We start from the raw sequence: 22,838 nt of genomic DNA, 5'->3' as shown, positions 1-22,838 counted from the left end.
AAAGTCCCACCCCCCATGGTTAATCTTTCTGGCATGACAAGCCCCCACCCTGAGCCATATTTTCTGTATGAATTCAGGTGTAAGCCAAGAGGCCTCCATGAAGATCAAAGACACTCTTATTATTTAGGAAATCCCAAGGGTTTAGATGCTTCTTGCCAAGAACCAGGGACAAAGACCAATCAAATTCTTTAATACGTCTCTGTTACTGTGTGAAATAAACCAGTCACAAAAGGACAAGTACTATATTAATTCATTTACTTGAAGTACCTAGAGTAATCAAACTCGTAGAAACATTAAATACAGTAGTGATTGCCAGGACCTGGGAGGAGAAAGGCATGGGGAGTTATTGTTTAATGTGTACAGTTTCAGTCTTGCAAGATTAAAAACTTCTGGAGATTGGTTGCTCAACAGTGAATGCACTGAACTATCCACTTAAAAATGGTTAAGATGTAAATTTTATGTTATATCTATTTAATACCACAATTAAAATTTTCAAAAATTTAATTCACCATTTCAAGCTCCAAGTCAGAGTTTTGAGAAATGTGTACAGCTATGTAGCCCCCACTGCATTCCAGATATAAAACATTTCCACCATCCCATCAAATTCCTTCCCCAGCCCTGCTCCAGGCCACAACAGCCTCCTTTCTTCACCATTGAAAAGACTTGTCTTTTCTTGAATGTCATACAAATTGAATCACATCATATGTTGTCTTTGGTGCCTAGATCCTTTCTCTAAGCATATCTTTTAGATTCATCCATACTGTTGTGTATATCCATCATTTGTTCCTCTTCATTGTTAACTCTTTCCATTGTGTGGCCAGCCCCACGATCTGTACATTCATTCATCATTGACTTATGTTTGCAGTCTCCAGTGTGAGTTACTATGAATTAAGTTGCTATGAACACTCTTGTACAGAATTTTTATGGCTTTAAGTTTTCACTTCTCTTGAGTAAATACCTGGCAGCGGGTTAGATAGTAGGTGAATGTTTAGCATTTATAAGAAACTGCCAAACCATTTTCCAAGCTGGCTGTACCATTTTGCACCCCCATCAGCAATGTCTCAGGGCAATGGTTGATCAGAGAGGACATTTTTGACCCAGGAGAGACTTGCAGTTCTAGAGTCCGGTGGAGGGGTTTATCTAGAGAAGAGCAGGAGGGAAGGAAATGAAGCTAGAAGTTGAAGCAGATAATGGGAGGCAGGAAGTCAGCAGTAACATGTGCCTGATAACACATGTTTTCATGGGACAACCAGGGGACTGGGAAGCAGGAGGTGGAGAGGAATTACAGCCCCTGAACCAAGACCAACGGGGAGGTTGGCAAGAGAAGCTAGAGGGGAGTGGGATCAAGTCTCCTGGGAACGAGCAGCAATTTTACTCATTCATTCATTCATTCATGCATGCATGCAATGCAATCATTTTCTTATCCACAAACATTTCTCCAGTGCTAATTAGTTTATACATCAGTCACTGGTATTTGATGGAGAAAAAGAGACATGGAGGTTTCTGAAAATCCTTAAGCTGAGTGGAAGCGGCCATTCACAAAATAATATAGACTCTAGGAGCCTATTTATATGAAGTTCTAGAACAGGCAAAACTACTCCAGATAGGAAAAAAACATGAGCACAATGGTTGCCTGCGTGTAGAGGCAGAGATTTCCTGGGAAGGACTATGAAAGAACTTTCTAGAGTGATGAAAATGTTCTGTGATCTTGATAAGCGTTTGGATTACAAGGGGAATGCATTTGTCAAAACTCAAAGAAAACGCTCTTAGAATGTGTGCATTTCATCCTATGTCATTTTACTCAAAAAGAAAAAAAGTAAGGAGAGTGGCAAACAAAAATTGCACTTCAGTTCATGTTCTACAACCTGGAGTATTTTGGGAGAAGTGAGTTGATGGATGCAACTAATTGAAATGCATAAAAAATAAGATGTATTGAGGGGTGGAAAGAGGGGTAAATGGATGAATGGATTTGTTATAAAGCATGTAAAGAAAATATTGATTGTAGAATCTAAGGATGGGTCCTTCATTCTAAAACTCAACTTTTCTGTATGCTTAAAGATTGTTATAATGAAAAGTTGGGGTTCAAGTCATAGTTGCTAACCCCCTGGGGCTCACAATCTGTCAGTGAGAAGAAATGATGAGGAAGAATAGAAGGTGATATGCCCAGGCAGTGAGGTTGGACGTGGAACTTTCTAAAGAAGCAATCCCCTGGCCTTCCCCAGCCCTCCACACTTCTAGCTTGAGGGGTGACATGAGGAGGGAAGGAGGGTCTGCTTTTTAGAGGCTGAGGGGGCTTATTCAGAGAAAAAGAGGGTGGGAGGAGAAATCCCTTTTAGCTGCCCTCTGCCTCTTTTCCAGCCGTTGTCCCACCAACAGTTCCCTGAGTAACCACATGACCACACTTTCTGGGGCTGAATCAGCAGGTCAGTGGTAACCTGGGAGGCCAGCCAGAGTTTCCTGGACAAACTGGCTCCACTTGTCAACCCACTTTCCAAGGAAATAGCCTTGAGACAGAGTAGCTTGTTCTTTCCAATCTCCCATCTCCCTCCTCCCAATTCCAGGAAAACCCCTAGGATCCCAAAGCTCCCTACAAGGTTGGCTGGGGTGTCTGGGGAAGCCCCAGGGTGAGACAAGACAAGCTCTTCTTCAGCCCTGGGCAGCCCCATTCCTGTCTTCTTTGGCACCCTCTGGACTCTCACCTCTCCTGTGTCCCCAGAGTCACTCACAGATAGCTCAAATCGATGAATTTGGCAGTCGCTGACAGAAAGTCCAAAGTCCAAAACCCATGCTCGCCACTTATTTTGCCTCTCTGAGCATCGGTTTTTGCATCTCTCAAGTGGGAATAATAAAAATAACCTATGGCCATGCCACCCTGAACAAGCCCGATCCTGTCTGATCTTGGAAGCTAAGCAGGGTCAGGCATGGTTAGTACTTGGATGGGAGACCATCTAGGAAGACAGGATGCTGTACGTGTAAAAAAAAAAAAGTCTGAAAAAATAATAACAACAGCATCTATCTCCCAGGGTACTGTGATTGGCTAAATAATCCCCCTCCCTTCAAATATCCCCATCTTAACCTCTGAAGCGTACGAATGTGTGACTTTACATGGTTAAAGGGACTTTACAGGTGGGATTAAGGTAAGGATTGGGATATGAGAGATGATCCTGGATTATGGGGGGCGGGGGTAATGTCATCACAAGGGTCCTTGTAAGAAGGAGGCAGGAGGGTCAGAGTCAGAGAAGGGGATGTGACAACAGAAGCAGAGTCAGGGAGAAATGGGAAGACGTTACACTGCTAATTTTGAAGATGGAGGAAGGGGCCACCAGCTAAGAAATAGAGGTGCTGAAAAACAGCAAGGAAACAGAATCTCCCCTAGAGCCTCTAGAAGGAGGCAGCCTTGTCCATGCCCTAATTTAGCCCAGTGAGTTTATGTTGGACTTCTGACTTCCAGATCTGCAAGATAATAATTTTGTGTAATTTAAAGCCTTCAAGTCTCTGGCAATTTCTTAAGCAGTCATTGGACACAAATTCACACACGATGCCTGTAAAGCACCTACTGTGTGCCAGGCCCTAAGCCATGGGCTAACAACTCTGTCATGACCAAACACAAACCAGACATGTTCACTCTTGGGACAGGAGCTGTAGAGACCATTAAAGGAATGACTGAGGGGTTAGGGGCCGCTTTAGCGGACGTCACTTTCCTCAGAGAACAGAGAGACCTGGAGGATGAGGAAGGACCAGCGAGAGGGCTCGAAAGCTGGGAAAGCCTTTGGGCATGGCTGAGGCGCAGGGAGAACCATGCACACCGCACCTGGCTGGCTGTGAGGAGTCTGGGATTTCTTCTCTCAGGCTTCTAAGGGCCTTTGCAGGTGTTGGGGGTTAATGATGGCCAGGACAGGACAGCCACGTGTTTCGGGAAGTACTGAACACTTCTCTCCATCTGGCATGGCACGGAAGGCTTTGTGCACATGACAAACTCTGTGGGAGAATTGTGCTTATCCCCACTTTACAGATGAGGAAACTAAGTTCTGGACAGGATAAAGTCACCCACAGGGAAAGGGAATGAATGGAGCTGGGACTCTGCAGCCTCCCCTTACCCACTAAGTCAGGGGGTGGGGGGTGGGGGGGGTGTGATCAGGTGTGTCCAGCAGGGGGCAGCACCAGTAATGTCCTGGCCCACCTAAGACGTGAGCACACAGAGCAGCCAGACTGGATGGTGTAGGAAAAACATGCAGTCCTAGATCTAAGTCCCTAAGGGGCTGGGGTTTTGGTTTCCTGAGGGCAGGACCAGGGAGGGGCTTGGAATCCTAGATCTCCAAAGTGCTTGAGGCCTGGGGCCCTAAGGGTGGGGCCTGGGGTCCTGGCTTCCTGGGTCCCTGAGGGGCTGGAAGCCAACTTCCGGCCTGGTCCTTACATGATATCCAGTCCTTTCACTGAACTGTGGACATTGTCAGAGAGAAATCTTTGAGTCTCCCAGTGCAGGCCTGGGATGCTCTCAGGCTTCTGGGATGGTCCCTGTGGATGTGCTGGGGTCTGGGGGCTTGAGGGAGTGGGTGGCGAGCCTGGGTGGCCCTTCAGAAGGAAAGCTGTGGATAAGTAGACCTCTGTCTCCTCCTCCTGAGCACACACTCCTTCCCCAACTTCTCTCCACCTACAGCAACACACAAAAGCTAAACCAGCCTGGCTCCAGACCCCAAGGCTCCAGACCCCAAGGCTCCAGGAAGGTGAAAATGCACTGCCAGCCTCTTCCAGATTTTTTCCTCTTCCTGCTTTCTGCATGGGTGAGTGAACAGGGATGCATGTGACTGAGGGTGTTCGTGGCTGTGAGCTTAGGGCCCTTCCAGGGAGGAGACCCAGGTTCCACCCTCAGGGACCTCCCAGGAGAGGCCCGTCCAGTGCAGGTGCTCATTGCTGGGGAAAGACTAGTGCAGAGGGTGGCAGGTGCTCAGAGGAGACCCCTGGCCTGGCCTCCGCAGTCAGGAAGGCCTCCATGAGAACTGGTGCTGCAGACCAGCTCGGCACTCCAAGTACTGGGGGACCTCCAGTGCAAAGGCCCGGGGAACGAGAGAGCACAGTATGGCAGAGTTCTGTGGCATTCAGGCACTTGAGGAATCTTGTAGGAAGTGAGAGAGATGTGGCTAGAGAGGCTGCAGCCAGGGCCTGAGCAGCAAGGCCCTTGAACTCCAGGAGGGGGAGCTGGAACTTTGCATATGCGGCAGAGGGGAGCCATGGAAGGCTGTAGGCACCCAGAAGAGCGGGTCATGTAGTTGCTATGAAGGGAGGGGCCTGAGAAGGGGCGACAGGGAGACAAGACAGGGGACTGCTGCCTTTGTCCAGGAGAAAGGACAGTGGCTGGGGTGGGGTCATGAAAGAGGAGAGAGAGGACCAATCGAAAGAGGAAAAATGTGGAAAGTGGGAGCCCATGGCGAGTGGTGGTGGTGGGCAATACTGTGCCCAGCATGGGGCAGTGGACCCATCTGGGGTCACTCCACCCCAGTCACACTGGCCTTGGCATCCTCCAACACACCATGAATGGTCCAGCCTCAAGGATCCCGTTGAGCCAAGGCGGGGACCACAGAGGAGAGAAGCAACAGTCGCGCTGGGCCTATGGGCTGTCGCGCTTTGCACTTGCTCCTTCTGGCAGGAATACCCTGTCATATGATCCTTGAAGGCTGCTTCTTTCATTCCCTACAGGGGCACCAGCTCAATCACTCTCTGTCTCCCCCGCCCCCAAATGCTTTCTGTTTCTTCATGGCACTCAGCACCATCTGACATTGATCTGTCTCCCCAGATGGAATTGTGGATTCAAGGGCAAAGATTTCCGACCGGCTCATTCACTGCTGCAGCCAGTACAGCCCATTACAGTGTCCAAAGCCTCAATGAATGAATGAATAAATGAGTGAATGAGTGAGTGAATCAATGCATGAATGAATGGTGCTCAGGAAATGCTTGGCTGAACGCAAAGATGTGGGGAGTCAGCAAGGCTTGGGCGGGACTGAAGGTGAGGTGTCGTGAAGAGGCAAAGCAAGCAAGAGGTTCTGAAGGGAAACTGAGGCCTGCCGCGCAGGGAGGAGAGCAGAGCCAAACAGGAGGGCCGCTGGCGGCGGTGCGGGGCTTCTGCCCACCCACCCCTCCTTCGGCTCTGCAGAACACTGGCAGAGGGCGCACAGGCCTCTGTCTGTGGATGTCTGCGTTCTGTGTCGCTGCACGTGTCTGTATTTTGTTTGTGTGCACATTTCTGTGCATTTGTATGTGTGTGTATGTGTTTGTGCATGTGATTGTGTTGTGTATCCATGTGCACATTTGGCGTGTCTATCTGGTGTCTGTAGTTGGATTGCGTGGTGTCTATATCTGTGTGTTTATGATTGTGTGTGTGCTTTGTGTGTACCTATGTGGGTTTTCGTGTTTTTGTCTGTATTTGTGTTCTTATGCATGTGTTCTATGTCTGGTTTTATGGTGTTGTGTCTGTGTGAGTGTGTACGTTCATCTGTGCTTTTGTTGCGTCATGCGATCTGCAGCTTTGTGTACATGTTGTATAAATGTCTGTGGGTTGTATATATGGTTTTATTGTGCTGTGTGTGGTCGGTTTTGTTGCGTCTGTGTTTCTATTTATTTGTCTGTATTTCTGTGTGCATCTGTGTGCACATGTATTGCAATCATCGTATGTGTGGCTATCATAATGTGGTATGTGTGTGAGTGGTCCGGTTATGTCCCGTGATCTGTATCTTTGTCTATGAGCTGTGTAGATGTCTCTCAGTTGTGTCCGCATGCATGTGGCGTAAGTGCGGTTCTGTTGTATGTCTGTATCTGTGGTTGGACTACGTTGTGTTTGTCTATGTGTCTGAATATTTGCGTGCGTGTGGTATAAATGTCTGTGTGTATCTGAGCTTTCATTGTATTGTGTCCATGTGCACATGTTGTGCGTGTGTTGTACATGTATCTGTGGTTTAGTTGTACAGAGCCCGTAACTGTCTGTCTGTGTGTGTGACTCTGTGGGTAATAGTGTCGCGTCACTTTGTGTGTGTTTGTGTGTGGGTGTGTGTATCCGTGTGTCTGTGTGTTAGGGGCCCTCACACCCGTCATCCCTTACCCTACTCAGCCACAGAGCTGTCACTTTGGCCCAATCCCAGTTTTCTGGAACTACCACTTCCCCACGGCTCTGGGGTTCTGCAAGAGGTTATAAGACTTCCAGGCCTGCCAGGGTCAGGAGTCCAGCGCCCTCCTCCATGGGGGAAACTGAGGTCCAAGAAGGGTGTAGTCTGCTTAAGCCACAAGGTCAGGTCAGAGGAGGCTGCAAGGCCACTGGCCCCTCTCAGGACCTGGCGCCTCTGGGAGGGAACAGCGTGGACCTCCCAGCTGGGAGGGTGCAGGGCACCAGCCCATCACTCTATTCTTCCTTTTTTTTTTTTTTATTATTATTTCATTGTTTCTACTAGCTCGTAACCTTGAGGTTGCAAAGCCCAGTTGAGGCTCTGTGGCAGAGTGGAACACTGAGGACGAGAATCCAGCTCCAGCTTCTGCTTCTCCTGCTTAGAGCTCACCTCCTATCCCCCAGGTTTCTGAATCCTCCAGTCTAAACCAGCTCTTCCCCAAGGTCCCCCTGACTCTGCTTTCCACCACCTAAAATCGTGCTGTGCATTTATGGATTTTAACTTTTTTTTCTTATGCTACAACATGGATGGACGCTGAGGACATGCTCAGTTAAATAAGCCAGACACAAAAGAACAGCTGTCATAGGACTCCACTCACATGAGGTTTCTAGAGAAATCAAGGCCATAGAGACAGAGAGCAGATGGTAGGAGCCAGGGGATGGGGAGGGGAGGGGAAGTTAGTGTTTGGTGGAGACAGAGCATCAGTTTGGGAAGGTGAGAAAGTTCTGGAGACAGAAGGTGGAATGGTTGCACAACAGTGTGCTTAAAGCCACTGAAAATGATTAAAATGGTAAATTTTATGTTATGTATATTTTACTACCGTTAAAAAAAATTCTTTGTCTACCTCTGTTATGAAATCTGGGACTTTACCTTATTCCCAGATCCTGGCACACAGTAGGTGCTCAGCAAATGGTTGTCGAGTGAGTGAAAGAGGAAAGAGGCGATTTGTTGATAGCAGGTGAAAAGATAAATGGAGACAGAGAAACAGTGAAAGTGTGTTGAAGCCTTAAGCCAGAACCTTCTCCTCATCTGCGAATCATGCTTTAAAGCAGTAATCCTCAAATGGGGGTGATTCTGCCTCCCCAGGGGGCATTCGGCAATATCTGGAGACATTTCTGGTTGTCACCATGGTGGAAGGGAGGGGGGAGGTGCCACTGGCCACAGTGAGTAGAAGCCAGGGGTGCTGCTAAACATCCCTTGGTGCACAAAATGGCCCATACAGATGGGGGGTCACCCTGCCCCCGTGTCATCGGTGCCAAGAATGAGAAACCCAGGTTTAGAGACACCTCTTACTGGAAGCCCTGCTGGATTTGGCACACACACTGCCTCACACGCCCCCTTCCTTTCTCCCCCTGGCAACACCAGGAGAGATTAAACAAATAGGGTGCTTGTGCATGCGGGACTGTGCCAGGTGGCGAGGTTCCCTCACGTTTGCAGTTGGCCTGGGGCCCGGTCCCAGGGTGCTGAGGTTTTGCGTTAAGCGCTGTGGATGCGGTTCTGCTCCGCGCTGAGCGCAGGTTAGTGGTGGGGATCCGAGCATCGGGGTGTGTGTGGGGGGGGAGGGGCCGGGGGAGTTGGCGTCGAGCTGGGGCTGGGGTTGGGTCCCGTCTGGGGACCGTGTATGGTGGTCGTGGGACCCCAAACGCATTTCTGTCGAGCAGGAATCCAGGACCGGCAATGGGCGAGGCGCGGCCGCGGCTTAAGGGTCCCAGACCTGAAAGAAGAACCGACGCCCTCAGACCAGGGCCCACATCCGCACGGCTTCCTGTTTTTCCCCTGAAGTGAGTGAGAAACGTGGGTTGATACCGCAGAGGGGAAGAGGAAGGGGGCGATCCCGTGACAGGGCCCCCAGTTGGGATTTTACTCCCAAAGCATCCTCTTGCCTAAACTGACTGCTGGCAGGATCCCGGCTGTGGTGCCTGGGAGCGCGCGGTAGATCTGGGTGTGGGCCGGCACTGGCGTGAGCAGATTCCAATCCACCTCCATCCTCTATCCAGAACTGGTCCCGTGTCCTCACTGAGGCCCAGCTGGGCTTGTTCCCAAACTTTCTCCTCTTTACTGTGTCCTCATCGCTAGGACAGCCCCGCTGTCCACCCAGACATTCGGCTGAGACTATTTTTCACAGCATCTTCCAAGTACCCACTGCCACATTTCATCCATTACTAAGGCTCCTCTCTTCTCAAAGCAACCTGCTTCCCTCCATTCCCAGAGCCGCTACTCCAGGATACCTCCTCTGGCCCTTGGACGGGGTGGCAGACACCCCCACCCTCACCCAGTGTCTCCGGCCCTGCCAGGCCCTCCAAAAACAGCCTCTCAAGGTCTGTCTGGCCCCCATGAAAGCTCCCTGGATCCCACCCAGGCCTCCTGCTGTCCTTTGTCCACCCAGCAGCCCCCAGTGACCTCTCTCTGATGCCCACCCACCAATTCTCTTCCCTACTTGAAATGGTCATTCTCTGTCACCTGGAAAACCATGCAATGGGTTCGAGCCCCCACAATTAGCCCAGATCAGGTTGAAAGGGACACTTGGGGGGCCCAGGATGAGCAGCCCCAGTCCACCAGCCATTCATTCAATACACATGTACAGAGGGTTATGCATCCCCATGCTGGGGACACAGTGTGATGAACAAGGCAGCACTGTCCCTGCTCTTCTGGAATGCACAGTCCAGGGGACATTCCAACCAGACCCCTATCCATCTGGCAGAGGGCCCGACCCAGTCCTGGTTGGGAGGTGGGGCACGGGGGCACATGTGGGCATCTTCCAGGGTGACACTGGGTGTTGAGCTGTGTTGAGGAGGCAGCCCATCCAAGACTGGGGGGTTTCGGATTGCGCATTCCCCAATCAAGAGTGGGGTTGTAGTTAAGGATCAGGGGACATGGTACCAGGAGGAAAAACAAGGTAAGTAAAGTGCCAAGATATAAACACCTGGCATGGTGGTTAGGGTTGCAGACTCAGGACCCATGCTGCCTGGGTGCACATCCTTTCTCTACCACTTATGAGCTGTGTGACCTCGGGCAAATTACTTAATGTCTCTGTGCTTCACATCTTTCATCCATAAGACAGCATAGATAACAAAAGCATCTATCTCATAGGGTGATTGTGAACGTTAAATGTGTTACTGCATCTAAGATGCTAAGAACTGTGCCTAATACATGTTGCTACTGAATTAAACTTCTCGTGTGATCTCATGTATCTTTTTCTTCCCTCCCTCTTGCTCTCTCTCCTCTTCGTGACCAGTCACTTTGGTTCAAATCCTGACTCTACCACTTGCCTCCTTCAACACTTTAGGGATGTGGGGTGGTGTCTCTGAACCTCAGTTTGCTTATCTGAGACATACAGATAATAATAGCATGGACTTCACCGGGTGGTGGACGCACTAGAGGAGGCCATGCGTGTAACAGGGTTATCCGGGCGGTGAGCCCATAGTGAGGTCTGTGAGCATAGAAGCTGCGGGCGTGTCTGCCTTCAGAAGAAAGTGTGCCTCTGGGTTCAACTCCTCGCCTCAGCTTGTGGCCTCTGCAGCCTCTCCAATCAGCCCCCACGGACCAGGAGGACAAAGACGCATTTGAAACTCATTACAGTGTGAGTGTGTGACGTGTGAGTGTGCAACTGTGCGTCTGTGTATGCCCGAGTGTGTGCCTCTTGTGTGTGTACACACACATGTGACTCAGGGTGTGTGTGTGTGTGTGTGTGTGGTGTGTGTTGGGGCTGGTGGTTGGAAGTGGACATTGCGTCTTGAGGGGAGACCAGCAGGAGGTCTGTGTGAGGGGAGGGCAGTGGGCTGTGAGTGATAGGGGTCATGGACAGGATCTCCAGGTGTGCAGGGACCTGTTTGGGCAAAGTGAAAGCCAGCCAACTGGTGCGACTGAGCAAAAAAGATGAAGAGGGGGCTGATGGTGGAGGGCCCTGGGAAGCCATGGAAGGTCATAAGCAGAGGCAGGAGCTCCGGCGTTAGAAAGATGGTCTGGCTTTGGGACCCTCCTGTCCTGGCAGTTACCAGCGACGCCCACCAGGAAGCCCTGTCCCCAGGTGGTTGAGCAAACAAGCTCCAAGATCTCAGGTCCTGGGTCCCAGTCCCAGTCCCACCACCGGGATGTGGATAAATCACTTACCCTCTAGTTTACCCAGCAGCCCACCACTAGGTTTCCTGCACCTTGCGCACCCCGTCTTACTGCATCTAGAGGAGTCAGCGCTGTCACTCACCCCTAGTTTACAGATGAGCGAACTGAATTGCTCATCCAGGGAGAAGCCAGGACTCAGCCCAAGGTCTGGCTGGCTCAGGCTCAGGCATGTGCACCTTCAGGATGGTGACACCTCTGGCCTCCTCAAGGATGGCCTAAGACCCAGGCTGAGCTGCTGGGACTCAGAGCCTGGCGGCCCCACATCTCCATTTCCCCAAGACCCAGAGAAGGGAAGCAACTTGCTGTAGTCTAACAGCAATAGGGGCAGCCAATGACCCCCAGATTTGTCTGACCCAAATCCCAAGCTCTTTAGCACATAGTGGGTGTTTTAAAGTCAAGTGACTTTAAAAATGCCTTGAGAAGATTGGCAGAGGAGGAAGCTGAGGCTTGGTGACAGAGCCTCTGCATTTCTCAGCAGGACCTAGCAGAGAATAGATGACGAATAACATTTAGTACCTGAAGACCCACTATGTGCAACACTGGACGGAGAGCCTCATGTACATTATACGTCATTTGATCCTATCACAGCCTCATGAGTTGGGTATATGATAGCCCCCATTTTACTGAGGGAAAAATTGAGGCTCTGAAAGGTTGGGTCCTGGGCCCCGGTTGCACATGCAGCAATAATAATAAGAGTTAAGGATATTTGGAGGACTTACTATGTGCCAGGCCTTGTTCGAAGCATGCTACATGTCCACATAAAACCGACCACTGCCCTACTGTACAGTATAGTATTATTAATATCATTTTATTTTTCATTTTTATTTTGAAATTAAAAATATATAATTTTGAGTACTTACTAGATATTAGGTATTATCTACAGTGTTTTCAATAAGTATAACATCTCATTTTTAAAAATCTATTGATGACCTTATAAGTTTCCTTCTTTAATTTTAAATGTGGTGAATTTTGTTAATTTTTTCTTTTTTTTAGTTAGGATTTGATGAGGATTAAGGTTATGTTTAGGATTAGGTTTCAGTTGGGTTAGGGTTTGGTTTAGGGTCAGGAGCATGGTTAGATGAAGTGCAGGGTTATGGTCAGGTTTCATGTTTCACATAGGTTTAGAGCTAACTTTATGGATCCAGAAATGGTAAGGCTTTAGGGCCAGGTTTCAGTGTTAGTTTTAATGTTATGGTTAGGTTATGGTAACATCATCATTTTATAAATGAGGATATTGGTTTCAAGGTTCAGCCACTTGCCAAGATCATATAGATGCATATTTATTGAGCAACTGCTGTGTACCTTACATGTGATGGGCTCTGGGGCACCTACCTCCAGTCTCAGGCCATACCAGCCGCATCTCCCAGTTAACGGTAACACCGACTCCCAGTGTGAACTAAAGTCACTAAGCTTCTCAAGCCCCGGATGGCATCTTGTACCATTAACTAGAGCCCGATATCTAACCCTAACCCTCATTAGAACCCAGATCCCAGCCGGAGCTGTGACTGTGCCTGACAGGTGGTGGTAAGCATCCCGTCTCTGGGAGGATCCAAGCAGGGCTGCCATGGAGGAAGGTTCATACGCAGGTGAGAGGACCCACTGGAGCTGACACTGGCAAAAGCAAGAATCCTTACCTCCTACCTTCCACCTAGGAGAGGAGAGGGCTCTTGGGTCCTTTTCTGAGAAGCGTGAATTTCTAGGAAAGGCCCACTATGGGGGATGAGTAAGCCCCAAGTTGCCTTCATGGCACAGAGCCAGGCAGAAAGGGAAGCCGAGGGCACCTCCCTTCTCTGACTCAACACCTTCCCAACAACGACAAAAAAAACCAGTTCCAGCTGTGGCACTGGGAGCCCAGCAGAGTGGGAGACCAAGTGGGACAGGGACTCAGAAGGAGTGAGGTTCACCAGAATGAAACCTCCCAGCCAGGATGAAGGGAGGGGGCCCGGGCCTGCAGTGGAACATCAAGGTAGAGTTTCGGGGAATCTAGGAGCTGGGGTGAGGCCTGGGGGTGTCTACCATCCAGGAAAGGGGCTGGGAAAGAGCCTGGATATAGGGGAAGAACTAAGACCCCATGTCCTGTATTGAAGGAAGAGGCCCAGAGTGGGAGTCAGGTGTCAAGGTAAGGGCTGGGGTCAGGAGGAAAAGAGAACCCAGCTTTCTGGAGGTGAGGCTAGGGACTCAGCATTAGTGTGTGTGGGGGTAGTTGAACCCACAAAAGGGAAGAAGGGCACAGGTGAAAGCTGGCTGGGGTCAGCCTTGTGAGGAGGGGGCCCATGGAAGAGAGGTGTCAACTCCTGGCCCCAGGCATCTCTCTCTGGACAGTGACCTGGCCCCTGAGTCAGGCTTGCTGACAGCTGGAGTGTGGGCAGAAGGAGTAGCAGACATTGGGCTGGGTGAGTGGAGTGACCGACTCAGAGGTGCACAGATGCAGAGATGGACATATGAAGGTCGGGGTGCTGACAGACACAAAAGATAGAGAGGAAGGTAGCGGCACTGCTGCTGCCTTCTCGGAGGAGGCTGGGGGTCCACTGATACCCTCCGCTTCAGTGTGGGCTCTGGATAGGCTGTCAGGACTTTGGGACTCTGGGCAATGGGGAAACAGACAGAGCTGGAGCCCAACCTCACCCTACACCTCTTGTTGTTTCCCCCATTCCTGGCAGAGGTTTACGAGTTTCACAGAAGGCAGCGGCTGTGCTGCAAGCTGAGGATGCAGATAGCGTTGTTGGGGCTGGTGACAACCGCGCTGTGGGCCGGTCTGCTCACCCTGCTTCTCCTGTGGCGTGAGGACATTCCCAGCCCTGTGTGGCCCCCTTTCGTGCTCCCTCCAGACCCCCACTCAGATCTCAGGGAGCCCAACCCACCCCTTGGAGCCCAATTCCCCCATCGCGTCTCCCACCTTGTCCCTGCTGGCCACTTCTCATGTGCCCTCCTTCACTCTCAAGAGGCTACTCCCCTTGCTCTTGCCCAGCACCCTCCCCATCTCCCACCTTTTGGGCACCTCCCACATGATATACCCAAGGGTGCAATCTCCAGATGGCAGGTGGAAGGGGGTAGGGGCACCTGAAGAACCCTTTCTCTTCCCTTCTCTCTTCTCCTGCCCAGACTGGGACACTGTACAGAATCTGAAACACCTGGAAGAGACTGCTGCCTGGAATGGTATGGAGGGGCCAGGGTTGGAGAAGGGGGCCAAGACACCAGGCTTTTGTCCTCCTTCTGCCACTGACCACTGTGGGATGCGGGAGGACAGGGCTTCAGTGTCCCCCAAGGAACTGAGGGTCAGCCTGTGTTTCCCCCCTCCCTGGGTAGGGGAAAAACCCATCAACTCTTGGAGGGGAGAGCGCTGGGAAGCGCCTGATGGAATGTTATGACAGCACTCGGTGCCTCAGCTTAGTCATCTGTAGAATGGGCATCATTTCTGTGCTATGAGGTAGAGACGAGCTAAGTCTTTCGAAACACTTAGAATACACCTGGCATCAGGTGAGCTTTCAATAAATGCCTATTTCCATATTTAATTTTGGGTGGGGAAAGGGTATACTAATTCATTCTATTCTTGCCTGTATTTTCCTGAGTACTTTTGCCTCCAAAATTAAAAACAAATAGTCGCAACCCTTGTGACTACATGAGGGGGCCCCTGCATTTGGGGCTGCAGGGAGGGGTTGGGGACTCAAGGACCTTCCTGCCTGGCTCCCGAGGACACATCTTCTCTCCCACAACTCACCTCAGTCTCTCAGGTTTCCAAGGCCTTAAAAAATCACAAGGGTGACCAGATGGCCCAGAAATCTCAGGGTAAGTGACCTCAGATGGGAGTCTGGGGGAAGGAGAGGAGGGAGGACTTGGATGAACATGTGGATATGATGCTCCAGACCACCTATGAATTACGAAATGAGCAGGTGGCCCTATAGCCCCAGGTTAAGAGGCCAATAGGGCCGGTGGGCGGAATGGGGGTGTCCCTGAGGGACTTACCATTGAGCTCCCTCCCCTGCAACCAGCTGCCCAGATGTCACAGAACATGGAGAAAATTCAAGCAGAGCAGAAAAGAATGAAAGCTCATGGTGAGAGATCAGGGTTGGGGGCAGGGTCCCAGAGCCATGGGGACCTTGAGGCCCACAGGCATCATTCCTGACACCTGTCCTGCCCTCCTATCAGACTCTGAGCTCTCCCAGAATCTGGATGGACTTCTTGAAGACCTGAGCAACCTCAAGTCCCAGGGTGAGGCTCGAGAGAAGCCAGAGGTAGGGAGGGACCAGGAGGGGCCCACAAACTTGTCTGTGACCGCCGTCCCCATCTGACCACCCAAGGCTTGAATGAGAGACGCATGGCCTTGAATTCATTGGAAAGACTCCAGGAGGAGGTGGCAAAGCTGTGGATAGAGCTTCGAGTGTCCAACGGTAAGTGTGTACATCTGTGCCCATGAGTGTGTTGGTATATGCGTGTAAAATACAGATGTGTAGTGCTGTGTGTTTGAATGTGTAGCAGGTGTGTGTGTGATAATATGAACAGGTGTGTGCGTGTTGCAGAACCAATGGGGGACACATGAGAAAGCCCTGAGTCCAACTACTCCCCCCACTCTGATCTGGGGTGGAGGGGTCCCTTATGTTTTCCCTCCAGGTAAAAACTGTTCTCATTTCCTACCACTGGGTTCTCTTTCCTGATCTGTCCTCTACCCATCGTGGCTCAGCTGAGGGTCAAGGGCCATCAGTAGGGTGCCCTCAGCCACAACTCTCCTGGAATGCTGATCCAGCCAGAGGACCATAGAGGGGATGACGGGAACTGTAGCATTTTGGCAGTGATAGAGGCGACGCTGGCAGTTACAAGAGCCATAGGGGTGGCCCCGGCAGGCTGCAGAGAGGGCAGACATTCAACCACTGTGCCTTTAACCTGAAGTCCCACTGCACCCCCACCCCCACCCTTGACGTTTGGTCTGCCCTCACTGCGTGAGAGGAGGGAGGATCTGTGTCCCTGGGGCACAGCGTGGAGATTCCAGCAAGAGACCCAAGTGGTCCCCTGGGGATGCTGGGAGGATGGAGCTGGGCCATGCTCGCTCTGATGGGTCGCCAACTCTGCGGCTGTCTCTGAAAACCACATGATGCACAGCCATGACAACTTCCCTCAAGTTTTCTTGAAGGAACTAGAGATGTTCTGTTCCTTTTTAGCACAGCACCCCAGAGGGCAGTACACTGTTGCCATTTCATGAGTAAGAAGCACACCTAGCTCTGCTCCTCCTGGGGCGTCACAAACTTCTGTGGACCCCAGGCTCCTAGAACGATTTCACTGATGCCATGGAGCCGTCTCTGCACGTCACTCTTAAGAAAATCTATTGTAAATCACAAGTGAGTGAACCCAATAAAAGTGGGTTCACCCTCCCACCTGAGACTACTGATGGCGGTGGCAGTGCCTGAGAGTTTTCTTGTGGTGGGAGCAAGGGGAGAGAGAGCCAAAGGTGGCCCTGGGTTGAAGCTGTGGGGGCCCAGCCCTCCAGTCCCTGTCCCCATTCCCACAGGCTCTCCTGACCAATCAGGAGGAAATCAACTCAGTATCCCAGAAAGTGGCAAAGGGTGCTAGTTTGGGGTGCTGGCAGTGATGGTGGCCCAGGCTGTCGATGGAGCAGTTGGTGGGGACAGTACCGGGGAAAATAATGCTGGCGGTCCTGTTCTCAGCATGGCCATCAGCACTGGGGATTAAAACATGCTGGTGTGGTGTTGGTGGTGGAGACAATGCTGGCAATTGTGGATGCTGCTGCTGTGGTGATATTGGTGATAAGGTGCGGCCGACAGCGGCAGCGTTTGGGGCCATGGTGTTGGCAGTCGAGGCACTGTTGACTAAGAGGTGTTGGTGGGAATGCTGTGAGCAGTCACAGTGCATCTGACCGTGAAGCTGTTTGTGGTGAGGACACTGGTAGTTGAGGTGCTGCTGGCCATGGTGCTGATGATGTGGTAACGGTGTGGGCTGTGTAAGTGCTGCTGGCCAGAAGGTGTCTGATGACGGTGTCAGAGGCTGACGCTCTACTCACAGTGGAGGCGGTGGGAACATTTATGGTAACAGCGTTGGCGCCTGCGGTGCTCCCCTGGTGGAGCTGGCCTTGCATGTCAGCATCGGAGCTGCAGGGAGGAGGCTGCCTGCAAGACTGTTAGGCTCGGGGGTGGGTCTGCTTTCAGCCTGGATGCCAAGGGTGACTCCAGGAGAGACGCTGCCAACTACTGTGCCCACTGTACCCACGGTGCTCACCATGGTGCCCACCACGGCACCCGCCACGCTCCCCACCATGACAGCAGCCACAGCACCTGCCACAGCGCCAGCCATGGCACCCACCATGGCACCCACCACGGTGCCCACCACAGCTGACCCCCTGAGCCTCTCCTCCACCCCAGGCTCCACATGTAATATGTGCCCCGAGAAGTGGGTCAATTTTCAACACAAGTGCTACTACTTCGGCGAGGGTGCCAAGAGGTGGATCCAGGCACGAGAGGCCTGCAGCAAACTCCAAGGACGGCTGGTCAGCATCCACAGTCAAGAGGAGCAGGTGGGCCTAGGCTCTGCAGAGGATGTGGCCAGCATAGTGGTCAGGGGGGCGGTGGAGCCCCACCCTAACCTCTTGAATGGCAAAAGGGCCCAGGAACCCCTCCAAGCCCACCCACCCTGTCCTGCTCCCCAGGATTTCCTGGCCAAATACATCAACAGGAAGGGCTCCTGGATTGGCCTTCGGGACCTGGACATAGAGGGGCAGTTTGTCTGGATGGACCAGAAACCGCTGACCTATAGGTGAGAAGCGGGGACACAGAGGAAATGGCTCCAGGTCCAGACTCAAAGTGGGAGACCTCTCTGTGATGAGGGGAGGGTATTTGGGGGCATGTGACAGGCCCGGACTTGGGGAGCTTCTGGATTGCAATGGCAGATGGTCAGGGTTTTTTGTTTTGTGTTTAACCACAGCACTGTTTTATTAGTGATTCCATTAAGATAAAATTTCTAGGGCTCAACAGGGATGCGGTGAGGTGAACCCAGGCTCAGAGGGGTGTGTCTAGGCTAAAGGCAGTGGGATGCCTTCTCCCTGCCTCATCCTCTGACCTGAAGCCTTCTGTTCCAGCAACTGGCGACCCGGGGAACCCAACAACGGGGACCAGGGCGAGGACTGTGTGATGATGCTGGGCTTCGGGCAGTGGAATGATGCCTTCTGCAACAACTACCTGGACGGCTGGGTATGTGACCGGCTGGCCACATGCTGAGCGCTCACCTGCCGCCTTGGTCCAAGGCATTGATCCTGACAGCCCCCTGTCCACCTGCCAGGTTCACCCCTCTTTCTCTCTCCCCCACTTCAAACATAGTAATGGCCAGGCCCAGAATGGGACCATGAGGACCCCCGACCAGAGCCTGGGTGCCTCTTTTGTGGCTGAAGTGTCTTGGTGACATTGCCTCCTGCCCAAAGGCAGCTGACCCACCCCTGGCTCTTGAAGACCTGTCTCTTGTCCCTCAGCTCCACCTCCCTGCTTTCAAGTGCTTAGAGTTCCCACCTCGAGAACCCTGCCTGCCAACCTGAATGCTGGGAGCTGCTGCCTACAGGGGTGCAGTGCCTGCAGCCCAGCTTTCCAGGGAGCAGCGGCAGCCACCTCGGACCCATGTGCTTCCCTTACGGCCCCCTCCTCCCCATCTGCTGGAGTCAGGAGCAGACCCTCCCTCGTCCTCCCCAGATGCAGCCCATGTCCTGGTACCACAGGACCGACCCTGGCTTGGAAGGCTAGGCCTCCCTACCAGCCTAGAATGACAACAGCCACTCACAAACACCCCTCCTCAGAGGTCTCCAAGTGTGGAAGGTGGGAGCAGGGAGTCCCAGAGCCCGGTGCCTGAGGCCACCTTCCAGTATCAGGAACAACTAACTGAAGTAGCACTTGTGCCTCTCCACCGTTTTTTCTCCTACTTTACAAGCATTCACTAGGCGAGCTGTAGATGAAGACTCTGGGTCTAGTGAGCGGAGAACCCCAGGAGTACTGCAGGGCAAAGCAGTGGATCGCCCTGAGCCTAGTCCCCCAGCCTGGGCTGCCGGGGAAAGGGCCTGAATGACCACAAAGTGGTCAGAATGGGCCCAGTACACAGAAGGCACTCGGTGCTAGCTGGATGCAGAGACCAATGGGAAGGTGGCCTGGTCACCTGGTAGCCAGTTCAGACTGAGGTTCTGGCACCACTCCCACTCAGGGTCTGGGTGGCTGAGGCAGCACCAGCCCTGGGCTTGGCCAAGGTCAGCCCTACATCTGAGACAGGAGGGAGGCAGGCCAGGATCTTAAGACACCCCACCCTCAATGCCAGGCCTAGAGAAGAGCAAGATGTACTCACGTGATTCTCAGGTCCCCTGGGGAGGAGGGGCTCCATAGGCAGATGCCCAAGCTGGACCGCCTGGGATCCCAGGAGTAGAGGTCCAGCCACAGGCCAAGGCAGGGTGGGTTGGGGAAGGTGCTATAGTGGCACCTGGGAGTCCTGGGGTTCAGGACAAGGTGGGGACAGAGCTTGACCCTTGGAGTGAAATAAGGTTGGAATCCCAGATCTCGATATCTCTACCCACTGCCCACCTCGGATGTATCTCCCCCAGGCCCCTCCTCAGCACTCCGGGCCACTCTGCCTGTTTACCTAGCTCCCCACGTGAGGAACTCACGGCTCCACTCTACCAGTTCCTCAGGCCAACGCTGGGGTTATCCTCACCACCTCTTTCCCTCACCAGCCCCTCCAAACCCATAAGGAAAGCCATGGGCCCTGCCACCAAGCTGTATTCAGAATCCGCCCACTTGTCACCCACTCCAGCTGCTGCCTTGGTGTAGCCCCCATTCTTGCTCGCCCAAACTGCTGTGGGCTCACTTTTCACTGTCCCAAACCTTCCAGCTCAGAAAAAAAAAAAAAAAAGCCGATGCCCTGCAGGGTCCTTTGCCTTCGCTGAGCCCCTTCCAGGTACCTCCCCCCGCAGCTTCTCTCCTGCTACCCCAGGCTCCTCACTGTTCCTGGAATACTTAAGACTTGCTCCCGCCTCAGGGTGTTTGCACTTGCTGCCTCCCCTGCTCACTCCTCAGCAAGACCTATGCTGAGCACCCCTCCCTCCCATTTAAAATGACACTCTGACTTTTTTACTCCACTGTACTTTCTCACCACGGCACTCCTCTTTTCAACAAAATGTGGAATTTACTGGTCTGTTTGTTGGCCGCCTCAGCTGGTTAAGAGTGCGAGCTTCAGGGCAAACACTTTTGTTGTTTTCAGCTGTGTTCCCAGCACCTAGCACACTGCAGGCACTCAATAAATATGTCAAGTTAATGTGTGACCATGGGCAAATAACCCCTTCTCTTGGAACTTGCTTCATGGCCTGTGAAATGAGAGGATGCTGCCTGCCTGAGTCACCAAAGGCTGGAGTCGGGCCCCTCCCGCTCAGTCCCACCTGAGAGGAGACCTTACTTGCAGCCCCAAGTATCCTAACTCAAAGCCACTATGATGAGAACTACAGCTACCTGTTCTTTCTCCCCATTCTCCCTCACCCCAAATGGGTTCCCAAACCCATAAACCTACAGCTTGTTCTGGCCTTCTCTACGAGTCCCTCAGTGGGGACAAAAAGACCCTGGGCCGCCCTCTCCCAGTTTATGAGCTCTCCTGCATCCCCTCCCTTGAAGACAAGCCCCTCTCCTCCCTTCATTCCCCATATCTCAGGCATCCTTCACTGCTGGGCCTCTGGATGGAGCTGGCTGCGCCATCCTTGCCTCCTGCCTCCCTCCTGCAGTCTGGTACCCGACCCCCAAGTAGGCCCTGAAAGCCACTCCCACCAGGTTCCCTGAGGACCTCAGGCTAAGATGAACCCTATAGTTTCCTCTGAAATCCGATTTCCCACCACACCCTCTGGCTCTCCTTCCTCCAGGCCTGTGGCTTCAATCTCTGCACTGACCCAAAGACCTCTGTCCTGGCCTCCAAGACATGGCCCCTCACTCCAGATTCAGGCTGCCACCATAACCGGCCCCTCCCAGCTCCCTTGTGCCCGCTCCCCTCCCCCAGCCAACAGCCATTTTCTGACCACCTATGTGCTACACATGTTGGGTGCTAGTAGCTTTATTTACCCTATTGACACTCACTGCCTTCTTTGTAAGGTGCTGAAGCCCACCTGGCTCATCACCTCCTGCTGGGATGACTTAAACTGCCCCTGACCAAGCCTGGCACCCGGATCTCCCCATCTCATGCCACCCTACGTAAAGGGGCTAGACAGGATTCTAACAAGCAAAATGAAGAGCTGTACCACCCTACCTTTAAACCCTCTACAAGTGGTGAGGGGAATCCAGCAGAAAGCACCCAAGGTTCCCTTTCAAAACAGACTTGCTCAGGTTCTGTGAGGGTAAGGGAACAGAAAATTTGAAGAAGTTTCCTCAAGGGGTAGCAGGATTTACCTTGGGGAAGAGGAGTGCTCAGGGCCTTGAGCAAAAGGGAAAGGAAGGGTTGCCTGAGGTGTAATTTTTAAACAAGGGATGTGTGTTCAAGTATCGATTGTATATTTAGAAACTGACTTCAAACTATCTCAAGCATCCAGATGATTCTAAAGTGAGCCCACTTACTTCCCCTTGAGAACCAGGTGTCTTGGGTTATAGTTCTCAAAGGTTAACCCCAGAGCATAAGCAGTTCCTAGGAACTTGTTAGAAATGCAAATCGTCCAGCCCACCCAGATCTACAGAATCTGAAACTCGGGAGGGTGGTGGCACCCAGCCACCCAAGGTTTTACAATTCTGTGTCCTAGTGCAGGGGTCCCCAACCCCTGGGCTGCAGACAGTACTGATCCGTGGCCTGTTAGGAACCGGGTTGCATAGCAGGAGGTGAGCAGCAGCCAGGCCAGCGAAGCTTCCTCTGTATCTGCAGCCGCTCCCCAGAGCTAGCATCACCACCTGGGCTCCACCTAAGATTCTCAAACATTAGATTCTCATAGGAGCACCGGTCCCTGGTGCCAAAAAGGTTGGGGACCGCTGCCCTAGTGCATTGCTTCTCAAACTAAGATACAGAGGGACTCCCCCGTTGGGGAGTCTGGCTAAAATGCAGACTCGGAAGGCCTAGGGTGAGCCTGAGGGTCTGCATTTCCAACAAGCTCCCCAGAGATACTGACCTGCTGGTCCTCGGACCACACTCTGAGTAGCAAGGATCTGGAGCTGGGGTCAGCTTGTTTTTTTAGGTGCATAGCCACACCCAATCATTGACCTACTGCTGGGCACAAACTATTCACTATTTGGTCCTTCACAGACACAGTGTGCCAGCCTCTGGTCTAACGAAGTCCATCTTAGCCTGATTCCTCCCTCCCACCCCCTTCCACCCCTTCAGCTTATAGTCAGCCTCCAACTCTGATTCCAGAAACTGCCAGCCTCTCCTCACTCCAGCAGTTCCTTCTGCCTGGTCTGTCTCACCAACGCTGTCTGAAAGCCCAAGCTAGGTCCTAGCTGGCCCTCCCCACCTCCCCACCGCATTATAAACATGCCTGGGCCCTGGCCTCCCTCACCAGCCTAGGGCAGGAACCTGGGTCAAGGTGTTGAGCAGATGGATCTCTGAGGCCCTCACACAACACACAAGACACGCTTG

At 52.3% G+C, this 22,838-nt stretch overlaps 1 protein-coding gene and 1 pseudogene across 7 annotated transcripts; both read left to right on the top strand.

Moving 5' to 3' along the window:
- The first annotated feature begins 2,854 nt into the window (after positions 1-2,854).
- Positions 2,855-2,973, top strand: LOC118612768 (annotated as a pseudogene).
- Positions 2,974-8,575: 5,602 nt separating this feature from the next.
- FCER2 (Fc fragment of IgE receptor II) lies at positions 8,576-19,583 on the top strand. 7 transcript variants are annotated; one of them, XM_036233776.1, is made up of 12 exons: positions 8,576-8,668; positions 8,813-8,932; positions 12,789-12,856; positions 13,931-14,050; positions 14,373-14,426; positions 14,994-15,056; positions 15,260-15,322; positions 15,417-15,479; positions 15,569-15,658; positions 17,426-17,790; positions 17,923-18,029; positions 18,352-19,583. In XM_036233776.1, the coding sequence occupies exons 3-12, from the start codon at positions 12,835-12,837 to the stop codon at positions 18,488-18,490; spliced, it is 1,086 nt and encodes a 361-aa protein (XP_036089669.1). In that variant the 5' UTR covers positions 8,576-8,668; positions 8,813-8,932; positions 12,789-12,834; the 3' UTR covers positions 18,491-19,583. The 7 variants fall into 7 exon arrangements, with proteins under 7 accessions (XP_036089669.1, XP_016018663.2, XP_016018662.2 ...); XM_016163177.2 differs by lacking the exons at positions 8,576-8,668; positions 8,813-8,932 and adding an exon at positions 10,466-10,731; XM_016163176.2 differs by lacking the exons at positions 8,576-8,668; positions 8,813-8,932 and adding an exon at positions 10,467-10,731 and having other exon boundaries at positions 12,750-12,856.
- The last annotated feature ends 3,255 nt before the right edge of the window (positions 19,584-22,838 follow it).

The sequence above is a fragment of the Rousettus aegyptiacus genome, unplaced genomic scaffold (assembly GCF_014176215.1).
Source record: "Rousettus aegyptiacus isolate mRouAeg1 unplaced genomic scaffold, mRouAeg1.p scaffold_m13_p_16, whole genome shotgun sequence".
Taxonomy (NCBI): Eukaryota; Metazoa; Chordata; class Mammalia; order Chiroptera; family Pteropodidae; genus Rousettus; species Rousettus aegyptiacus.
Note: the sequence above shows the minus strand (reverse complement) of the source record. Positions and strands in the feature narration are given on the sequence as shown.